Genomic DNA, 11,143 nt, shown 5'->3' with positions numbered 1-11,143 from the left:
GAACCAGATCCCCAGCAAGATTATTTGTTCCAAAAATCGAAAAGGCACCGCTCTCCAAACTTCGAGAGCCAAATTTCCTTGGATAAAATTTGTCTACAATCTTCACACGCAACATCAGCTTTCTGGATACCACAGACCACTTTTTCAAAGTGCTCTAACAAATTTAAAACACGTGAACCTTGTAGCGACCATTACATTACTTTGACAGAGAAGGGTAAAGGAGCAGCATTACTACTCGCTGTTGGGACAATTCCTATATATGTCGACCTCCATCCTCCATAGCCAGGCATACCTGCCAAAAAATGCTCAACCCTTCCTCACATCCGAAATGGCACTCCCAATCTAGCCTCTCGAAATACTATGTTTTCTTCCCCCTCGATAATACCTCTGCCAACCAGCCACATCAAAGCAAGAATATGTCATATCATCAAGGTTGAAAGCAAGAGTATCCCATATCATGCTTTTTCCCTGTCTTTTCCCTTGCCCTTACTCTTACCTGCAAGATAAGGAAAAAAAGAGCAATCAACCAGCGCTTGGAATCAAGCTTCCAGTCAGGAACTGACTGCCTAGAACTCCTTGCCTGATTACTTACCTAGCATTGCTCTCGAGTATTCATCTTCAACATCTTGTGCTTCTAGAGAAGATACCACATCTGCCCGGGGAATAGATAGGGCAAATGAAAAGGATACAAAGAAGCATGTGGAGACAAGCGCAACAGAACACGTGCCAATTTATCTATACTTTGTCAAAAGCAAGAGTATCCCATATCATGCTTTTTCCCTGTCTTTCCTTTTGCCCTTGTTGTTACCTGCAAGACAAGGAGAAAGAAAGCAATTAGTTGGAATCTGAAATCAAACTTCTGATCTAGAACTGATTGCCCGAACCTTTGCCTGGGTGCTTACCTTACATTGCTCTCGAGTACTCATCATCGCTGAGAAGTAATGTTCTGAAAGACCATTTAAATGCAAAGGTTGCATTCCACTCCTGCATCGGGAGGCAGATACTGCAAGAGATTGAAACAGAAGGTTCAACGACGAGCTGGAACAGATCACTACAGCACGACGCCCTTCCTGTAGAATCGCACAATCCAGACGGAAGAGTTTAAGTCAAATCCAAGCTCAGAATCGTTGCTCTAATTGAAGAGATCGAGAAGCTTCAACAGCCTTTTGCTAACACCGTCACCGAAGAACAAAGCCTCTCCATCTCACATCCACTACTTTGTCAACAACAGAAGTATCCCACATCATCAAGATCGAACGTACTCCAGATTTGACGGACTTGTTTTGACCCTCAAATTCTTGAGTCAGCTCGCTCCTCTGGAGGAAACCAGAAAACCCGCCGGCCCAGTTCAAGAATACGCCTGTGGAAAGTCAACAAGTACAACAAAGCACGTGCCGATTCATTCGTCTTCTCCAAAAACAAGAGTATCTCATATCATCTCTGCTCCCCGTCATTTTCTTTGTCCTTAGTGCTGAATGAGAGACAAAAAAAAATGAGAACAATCAGCCAGAACCCGAGATCAAGCTTCTGATCTAAGGCTGATTGCTTGGAACTCTGATTGCTTACCTTGTCTGTTACCTCTTTCGGCAGATCTCCTTACTCAGAGACTTGGGGGACTCTTACTATAGGGTTTGTATTGCACTTGACCAAGCCTGAAACTACAAGTAAGCTTCAAATGAAAATGATACATTACCTTGTGCATCAACATCAGCTAAAGATACCATTCCTGGATGGAGGAAAAGTATTTCCAGAGAAGAGGCCACATCTACCTATAGGGTAGAGGTAAGTGAAAATGTTATCACGCTTCAATACTTAGAAGTTTCGCGATTACTCAATGGCTTGGATCTTGCAAGTCCCCAACTAAGGAGTTTCCCTCACTCGGGAACTTAGGGGAGCACTGTTTGAACCATACTTGACCAATCCCGAAACTACTGAGCACCGGTCAACAGTACACCGTCAAGGACCCACAAGACTTTCCCTCCAACCAGGAGGTCAATGACAACGCGACACATGTCGGTATCAGAGGCCAATCACAGGGGGAAGTCCCGAAAGGTATACGAGTGCGCCTCTCGTAGACGAATACCGACTCAGTCCGCAGTCCGATGGTGACTTTTGTTCTACTGCTATCATCAAGCTTGGACATGGTGCAACACGTGTCGATATCAGAGGTCAATCACAGCATAACACGTGTTAATGTCAGAACAAAGCTAGAAACTCTCTTCTATAAAAGGGGATCATTCTCCCACAATAATCTCTAATGTTATTTGTACTAAACTATTCACTAGAACTCACTAAAAGAGAGCTTGAACCTATGTATTTGTGTAAACCCTCCACAACTAATGATAACTCTTCTACTTTGTAGACGTAGCCAATCTAGGTGAACCACGTACATCTTGTATTGTTTGCTTCCCTGTCCCTATTCATTTACATACTTATCCACACTAATAACCAGAACAATCTAACGAAGGTCACAAACTTGACACTTTCTGTTGTACTAAAATCCTCGCCAATTTTGTGCATCAACAATACTCATCATTTGAGTAGCCATCCTACATTTGAATACAAGGATGGGTACAATATAAATAAGTGTACATAGGATAAGAAAAAAGAGTGGTCAACTTCACTGAGCCGACCAACATATGTCGCCGTAGACGGTAAGTAGTGCTCGAAAGGTAGCTAGCATTCCCCTTAAACAAATTAAGTTCGAATAACCATCCTCAAACGAAATGCAAGGAGCAAAACTTGTACCAAACCAATTTAGCAAAACTTATAAGTGGAAGAACAAAGTCTCCCCTCTTACCAGTTCTCTTTACAGCTACTCCACGTACATACATATTTCAGACACATACATCTAGCCTCACACCTTATTCCTACAGGTTTCAAAGAATATTACAATGATAACGGCTAAAATTTTTAATTTACCAACCAAAACTACCGTTGGTAACCCATAGCTACTACTGGGATCCTCACTTTGTGCCCCCGGCTACCTTTCATTATCACCTCTCCGAAACTGTAGGCTCCAGTGATGGACCGAACTGTCAGAGTCACTGAGAACTTTCGTGATGCACCAGGTCTCAGAGTCATTGCCCGAGGGCTGGCTTCAATGGCAATGGCTGGAGCCATTCTGGTTGTGATCACATAGGTTTCTTCTTCAGCAACATTTGTGACCATGCGTGTAACTGTTTGACTTTTCACAAGATGAGCTACTGTGATTGACGGAGAGTTGAAATTTGACGGGTGGCCCATAGTGTAGTTGCAGGGGGAGTTTGTGTAGTTCTTTATCTCATTAGAATTAATACCAGCTGTTGTACACAAGAAACCCAAGTAATCCTGATAGCCTAAAATTAAAAAAAACGATAAGTTATTCGATTGAGAATTCGTCACATAATGTGCCAAAGATAAGTCCGATAGTGTAAAACCACATCAAGAAGGTAGAAGAATACATACCCGCATCAAAGATTAGTCCAGGATCCAGAGCAGCTTTTGGATCAACATGGCCACTCCCATAATCAAAAGGGGTGGCACTGACAAACTTAATGGTTTGTGTTTCAGAATATTGTTGTGCTTGAAGAGGTTTTCCAGCCCTGTCGATAGTTGTTGATGTTGTCATCAAAGCTGATTTGATGGCAGCAGGGCTCCAATGAGGGTGCTTCTGCTTTACAAGAGCAGCTATTCCCGCTATATGTGGTGCAGCCATACTTGTTCCAGAAATCATGGCAAATCCCTCCCCTGCTCAAAGAAAATAATCCCTTAATATGTCAAGTGCATCACTAGAGGTACAATTGTTATTGACTTACGTTTAATTAGACGGCGTGAAGGAAAGAAATCTGAATATCTTCCCCTTATTTTCTAAGCAAAACAAGCATATCTCTCCAATATTTTCATAACCTATTTCAGAATTTGAAACCTAACAAACCTCTTTGTAACTAAAGTTTGATAGACGGCTAAGTACTAAAACATCTGGGGAAAGTTTGGAACACCAAAATATGGGGAAAGAACACTTGAATGCTTCGATTAGATTCATACCAACATAATTTGGTTCATCTGTTCCATTTGGAGACCAAGCAGCCCAAATCAGAGAACCAGGAGCTAGAATATCCGGTTTGAGAAGATCTGCTTCTTGGAAGCTGAAATCTTTGATGTTGGGTCCTCTAGCAGAGAATAGTGCCACCTGTGGTGCAGACTTGTGGAGTATAGGCATCAAACCATTCCCAATGCTACCTATACCTTTGAAGCTCTTCACACGACCAGTCCAATCCCTAACAGTTGAGATGTTGTAATAATCTATAAGATCCTGAACAACATCGACGCCAGAGCACCAAGAACCAATCGTGCACATAATTGCAGAAAGGGAAAAAGTTAGAACATGCATAAGAAGGAAACGGGGCCAAAGACATAAATAGTAGTACAAGTAAGTTGTAATAGATGGTAAGCACCGTAAGTTATCAGACAGTATCAAGCTCATATGCTACAAAGAAATGACAAAAATGGATTTTATTTTATTTTTCTTGTCAAAGAGGTCAAAGACAAATGAATTTGCATGAGCATAATATACACTCATATGCTACCGTAGTAAATCTAATTTCACAAAACACTTGAAGAATGTTCCATACTCTATTACTTGATTACAAGAAATCAAAATGTATAAGCCAAAAAAATAGACACCGTTTCGTTAAGGTGAAAAGTTGAAGTATTACCATTGACTTTTCAACATCAGTGATTAGAATCCCAGGAACGCCTACAGGAACAGGATCAAATTTTGTCCCCGGGGAAACATTTTCCACCGCAAGAACAAAACCGATTGCACCAAGACTTTTGGCTGTTTCGGACACTTTCTTGATTGATGCAGTACCAACAACGAAATTAAATGAATAGCCACAAAGAAGAATATTCCCCTGAACCAAGTTCTTGTTTAAAACTTCTGGTTTCTGGCAGTCTGAGGAGCTATACTTCACTACAGAAGAATCAAGAAGCACATCATTTGCAGCAACCAGCGTGTATGTTTGATTTGGATGTGTCGATGCTGAAAAAAGGGAAACAGAGGGGAGAATACTTCAGGCTTCGGAAATGCGAAATTGTAGAATGTGAAACAGCGATTGCCTTGGAATGCAAAAAGCATGTATCAAAAAAATACAAGCGATAACTGCTGTAAATTGAAGTGGTCGCAAGATAACACAACCGTGGAATGCTCCAGGATCCATGTCGAGGCATTACAAAATTCAACCTGAAATCAAACATGTCTGATTCATGCTAATGAGGCTGTCTTTTATTAGGCCTTTACCATTTTCACTGGTTACGATGCATTAAGATTAAAGTTAGGGTTGTTGGCTTAAATAAAGGTCTACCTGTTAGAGCTGATTACCAAAGTATATGTCCTGGAATCCCAAATAAATCATCGTACTGCTTTCATTTGAATCTTAAACACAACCACGCTTATCTCCCTGTTTGAAACTTACTTTTCAACATGGTATCAGAGCAATATTGTCCTGATATCTAAACCCATTGCTGTTCTTACCCTACTTTGACCACAACAAAGAGAAAAATTGGACAACTTCTCTATTGTTGCTATGCCACAGGTTCCACTACGTCTTCATCAAGATCTCTTATCAGTTCTTGGCTTATTTACTTTGGTCCTTGTGGAACGAAGGGATTTCCCCTTCTAATCTATGTTACAAATGAGCCTAAGCTGTCCACATTTTTCTGAAAACCTCATAAACATACTGTTATTCTATTTGCAGCAAGCTGAGAATTGTCAATACTCATTCTACAAGTTGAGGGAGAGTCTATAGATTGATTACAAGTCATTTAGCTTAATGGCTACCTATTAGAGTTTAGCCTAAGTCAGAACTGTTAGCTTGAACTAAAGTCTGGGTTACATAGCTGATTAACAAAGAAATTTTTTTCCACGAGATTATGAAGAAAGCATTTAAGTTACTGATGAATCTGCTACTAACAATATGCTAGAAGAACATAACTAAATACTTTTGCTCCCAAAACAGATACTTACGTGACAACCCAAGTCCAGCTAATATTTTTCCATTTCCAAGTGTTAGGTGGTTTTTGTATCTGCGATCATCAATGGCGGCAGCAACAGAAGCTATCCAAGGACTATAAGAAACCAAAGTTTTTGGAAAAGGTCCTCCATTTCCAGCTGCTTGTGCAACAAACACACCTGCTTTCACAGCTGAAAGAAGTGTGGCATCAAAAGGATTCAAATAAGTGGTCTTCGTGGTAGCTGGAGGACTGTTTGGCCCCACAGAAAGGCTCAGTATATCCACTCCATCATACACAGCCTGATCAAAAAAAAAATGTTCAAATAAGAACCACCATAGCGACCAAAGGTAATAACCCAAAAGAATGTAAAACTAGTTGGCAAGGCAACATCTATCTGTTTCATCTTCAATGAAATATGTAAGCAGTCACCAACTTAAACCTTTTAGCCTCTTTTTTCTCTAAGATGATGGAGATGTGACAAGAGGACAAACTAGAAAATACTCTTTTTTTTTCTCTTATCTCTAAAGAATACATATTGATAGAATTTTGCAGAGTGAGCAGGAAGATATATCTGCATGTGCTCATACCCACACGTAAAAAAGACACCCACACACGCTCAAATGTACACAAAAATAAGTGCACCAAGCATTCACCCAATGTCTTTTGCTCATGTTATGGAATTATTGCACACCTGATCAATTGCGGCTACTACATCTGCTACAAACCCTCCAAAAAGCCTGTAAAGGGCTTTATATACAGCAATTCTGAAGACAGAAATTTATGCATCTCAATTAAAAGAAAGAATAACATTTACTACTTTAATTCAAGAAATGACCAGAGGAACTTATTATTCCTCACCTGGCACGGGGAGCCATCCCACTTGCTTTCCCAAATTCATGACCATGCATTCTCACTGGAATTCCATTATTACCAGCTGCAATAGCTGCAGTGTGACTGGAAGACAATGATACAAAAAGAGGAAACGAGCTTCAGATAGAAAAAAAAATCTCAATTGACACAAGCAGGAAGGGGAAAAGGAAAAGGAAACAAAAAATTTATGTTAGGATAAATGTTGCCTAAAACGAAAGCAAAATAGTTTCTGCCAATTCCAAGAAGTAGGAACCAGGAACTTTTATGGATGTCACAGTTTTCCTTTTCTGAACAGTGAAACCCCAAAAGTTACATCTTCTGTAAATCCATCATAGTTATAATTTTACAATATTTTATCAATACGTTAGCATAATGCTATGCTCATATTCATTGAAATGTATGTCATTTAAGAAATGTCCTTATCTCTTATTCACAGAAGAAAGTATAAAACATTTTGTTATTTGTGGACGAGTATCTAAGCTTACTAACTGAATTCCCCAATTGATGCCATTCATGGTATGGCATTCACCGATGCCTATTAAGCTTACTATTGGATTCCCAATTGTGTTAAACTTACCAAGAAATGTACTTATCTCTTTACTTCTTTGAAACTACTTTGTTTCTTTAAATTTATGAAACACTTATATAAACCAAAAATATCCATTCAGAATGAAAGCAAATACACAATAGCACAGGTTCCCGTGAAGAACGTGTAACAGAGGTGTAGGGCCTAACCTTCCATGTCCATCACCGTCCATAGGAGAGGCAAAATCAATAGAAGGATTAAATACTCCAGCTGCTATTGCAGCTTTGGCAAAATGGTGAGCTCCAATAATCTTCCCATTACAGAAGCTCCTCTTGGTGTCTGGATCAACTTCACATTTACCTCTATACTTTGGAACAGGCCCATAAGGATCGGTATTGTGGTTCGCAAAGCTTGGATGGTGCGGATAAATCCCTGAGTCCACAAACCCTATCACAATATCTTCTCCAGCCCTATCGGAGCCACCTCCTGTCGGCCATACTCCGGTTGGGAGCCCTAAAAACTGTGGGGTGTGGGTTGTAAGTCTCCTCACCTTCCAATCTCTCTCCACTGATTTCACACCAGGAGCACGCATCAATCTTTCTGCCTACTAATGAAAGGAACAGCGTAAGAAAATGAGAATGTAAGAGAAGACATCAATATCAGTCATTCATATAAGCATTATAAGAGGAAGTGTCTGTCCAAGTTGTCACCTGTTCATGAGAAATGTGGACAGCAAATCCATTAATAAGATGTTGATAGCTGTAGAGTTTTTGGTAGCTCCCTTCCTCAAACAACATGCCAAGAAGCATATCGTGTTTACTCTCCAAGTGTTGGGCATATGATGTGACTGATTCACTGAAAGAAGCCAAAAGAATGGCCAAAAGAGAACAAATGTTATTTATCAGTCCATTTCATGATTCAGAATCAGAGAGATAACTACCCCATTCGTGAAGGGAAATATCTGATCAAGTATATGATAGTTTAGGATGAAAGATGTGCACTTTATAGACAATGTCATATTGGAAGGCAATCTCTTTTTGGACAAAGTAACTAGTTGTATGTAAGCTGTCACATAATGGTACTGTATGAACATGTACATGACGCATAATTTGTTAGGAAAGAAATTGATGAAACTAATTACTATATCCCAACAACTACTTCAAACACGAAACATGTTGTAAGATTCACTTAAAGATCTAAGAAAGTCAGTTCACGAAAAACCAATTGATGGTAAGACTAAGCAATAACAAAGAAATTATTGCCATAATAAACACAAACAAAACAGATGACAGATTGTCGTGTGTAACTCTACTCTAACCTGTTAGGTCATTTCCTAAAAGCAAAATAGAATTGACAGTTCTATTTGTTGGATCCATTTTTTGATGGACTTTATCATCTTTTGTAAAAGGATCAATCAAATGTCAAATATTAACATATTATATAGAGGATTTGTGGCATTTCATATGATTTCACAGACGGTCCCAAAACATTGCTCTAGGGATGGTCGTAATTCTTTTTAAAAGATCTCCATCAATGTCATTAGATTCATACAATTAAATCATGCATGACTTTGACAGATTCTTGAATTTCATACAACCACCATCTGGCCTCAAGTAAACGCTCACAATTCTTTTTCTACTTCTGCAGCAATTAATATTTTTAAAACACCTACCTCTGTTCGTGCTGAGTGGTTATCATTTTAAAATAAATTGTTTGATAAAACGTCATCACTTTAAAATAATTATGGCAAACAATTAGTAAAAAAGAGCTAGACAATGTCCTGTCCTGTATGCAAGCAAAACCATTCATGGATGGATTAAGAAAGATATATCTCTGTTTGTACTGAGTTATGATTCTAATATAATTGAGCAAGAAAATAGCAGAAAAGTAAGCTAGACAGCATCAGGTCCTGCATGCAAGCAAAACCCGTTAACCCAAGCTTGCCTGGATGGATTGAGGTTGAAGTCACTATCACCGGGTCTACACTCCCAAAGTCGATATCTAGCTTAAAATTAGTTTACGTTTTACACACCTAAGCATATCCACGAACTTGTTTGTACATGATTTGACATTACAAAGCCTATGCAGAGTCAATCGAAGAACTAGAATTCATACAAACCAACAACACACAAGTTATTCAGAAAATTCTTTGGCCCAACAAAGATACCTCCGAAGTCTAAGACCCCACTTGGACTATAGAAACAATAACCACATAGAAATCTAATTTCAATGCTTTTGGGAATGGTCAAGACCTCCCAGGCTGCCTATGATTGGTTGGTAATAGGATAATATTCTTATCCAAGATACATACATGCATAAATAAATGCATAATTGTGTGTGTGTGAAGAATAAGATATATAAAGATACTTTGGAAAAAATCATGCAGAAATTTGAATATACCTAGTTGTGTCAATCTTTTCATCAGATTCCACTGCAGTGGCTTCAAATCCATCAACACCACCTTGGTAACTTATAATAGGCTCTCCTTCAATCGTCACGATGTAAACATCAGCTTTGCCAATAATTAAAAGGGAAAACAGTACAGCAACTGCGCACCCAAACTCCATGGCCACCATTTTTACCATTCAAGTATCCAACTTCACTACTCCACAAGATCTGAATCATCAGAAACACCGAGAGTCAATAATACGAATTGATCCTAAAGTAGGCTAAATTTAGAAAAACATAATAATTGACCACTACAATTACTAGGACCTGTGATTATTTTACACAATTGTGAGCTCAAAGAAAACAAAGTAATCAATTCCATTGCTTTCTTGGATAAATAAGGAAAAAAAATTGACTCGAAAAATTAGCTTAATATCCTTTTCGGTCGAGCCTTTCCTATGTTGTGGAGTTGAAAACAACACTGAATTTCAACTAATAAAAATCGAATTCGGGAAAGTAAAAACACCCAGAAAAACAAACCGAAATTAAAAATGTACCAAGTTGTGGTAAGTAAGATGAGATTGCACAAGTAATTAGAGTCTTAAAAAAGTGAGATTTTGATTAGCAAGCGAGTGAGTGAGTAGTAGCTGAGTGGAAGAAATAAGGCAAAGTAGCTTCAACATCACAGCAAGCACCAAAGCATTCCTTAATAAAAAGTCGCTTCCATTACTAAGCACCTTCAAAAAGCAAAACAATGAATCTCAAAAATTCCAAAAAAAATTATTAAAAATAATAAAAATCAAAATAAAAGCAACTTCTTTGTTATCGATCGAAGCAAGGAATAATCGGCCAACATATGCTGAACAAAATCAAAAGTGTAATTAAAAAAATGAAATAAAAATGGAAAGGGAGTGTTTGGTTACTTGCAGAGATCCAAAGGGGCGAATCGGACAGGGGAGAGTGAGGGAGCTGAGATTTACATCAAGGCTAACAATGGAGGGCTAAGATTTGATCAGAATGCGGAGTGCATTGCTTTGATTGCAGAGCTCTAGAGCTCGAGAGAGAGCTGGGAAGAAGCTGATCGACTTTCCAGTGAGTGAGTGAGTGAGTGAGTGAGTGAGTGCGCTTGTTAGGGTTTTTTTTTTTTTTTTTTTTTTATTTAAATTTTTTTTATCGAGGGGGAGACAGCAAGCCGCAGATGATGGAGGTAGGGATTAATTGTTAATTGCTCGGTAATGAAAGTAAATTTTGATTAATTTTGGGAGTAATCCTATTTTTTCCACAATTTTATACTACATTTCTTTACCATTTTATATGACAAATGAGTCAGACAAGTTATATCATTTAATTTCAATCTTTTTATCA

The 11,143-nt window shown here is 38.7% G+C and overlaps 1 protein-coding gene across 6 annotated transcripts; it reads right to left on the bottom strand.

Annotated features, from left to right (window-relative positions):
* Positions 1-2,662: 2,662 nt before the first annotated feature.
* On the bottom strand, positions 2,663-10,893 carry LOC103950446 (subtilisin-like protease SBT2.6). 6 transcript variants are annotated; one of them, XM_048567804.1, is made up of 12 exons: positions 10,702-10,889; positions 10,336-10,515; positions 9,791-10,006; positions 8,101-8,245; positions 7,600-7,994; positions 6,853-6,948; positions 6,686-6,758; positions 6,008-6,293; positions 4,698-5,023; positions 4,027-4,294; positions 3,448-3,729; positions 2,663-3,338 (listed from the first exon to the last, which is right to left on the bottom strand). In XM_048567804.1, exons 3-12 carry the CDS (start codon positions 9,973-9,975, stop codon positions 2,932-2,934), a joined length of 2,463 nt encoding a protein of 820 aa, XP_048423761.1. In that variant the 5' UTR covers positions 9,976-10,006; positions 10,336-10,515; positions 10,702-10,889; the 3' UTR covers positions 2,663-2,931. The 6 variants fall into 6 exon arrangements, with proteins under 6 accessions (XP_048423761.1, XP_048423762.1, XP_048423763.1 ...); XM_048567805.1 differs by having other exon boundaries at positions 10,427-10,515; XM_048567806.1 differs by lacking the exon at positions 10,336-10,515 and having other exon boundaries at positions 10,759-10,893.
* Between the last annotated feature and the right edge of the window lie 250 nt (positions 10,894-11,143).

The sequence above is a fragment of a genome, unplaced genomic scaffold, assembly GCF_019419815.1.
Source record: "Pyrus x bretschneideri cultivar Hongxiangsu unplaced genomic scaffold, Pyrus_bretschneideri_v1 Contig46, whole genome shotgun sequence".
Classification (NCBI taxonomy): domain Eukaryota; kingdom Viridiplantae; phylum Streptophyta; class Magnoliopsida; order Rosales; family Rosaceae; genus Pyrus; species Pyrus x bretschneideri.
Note: the sequence above shows the minus strand (reverse complement) of the source record. Positions and strands in the feature narration are given on the sequence as shown.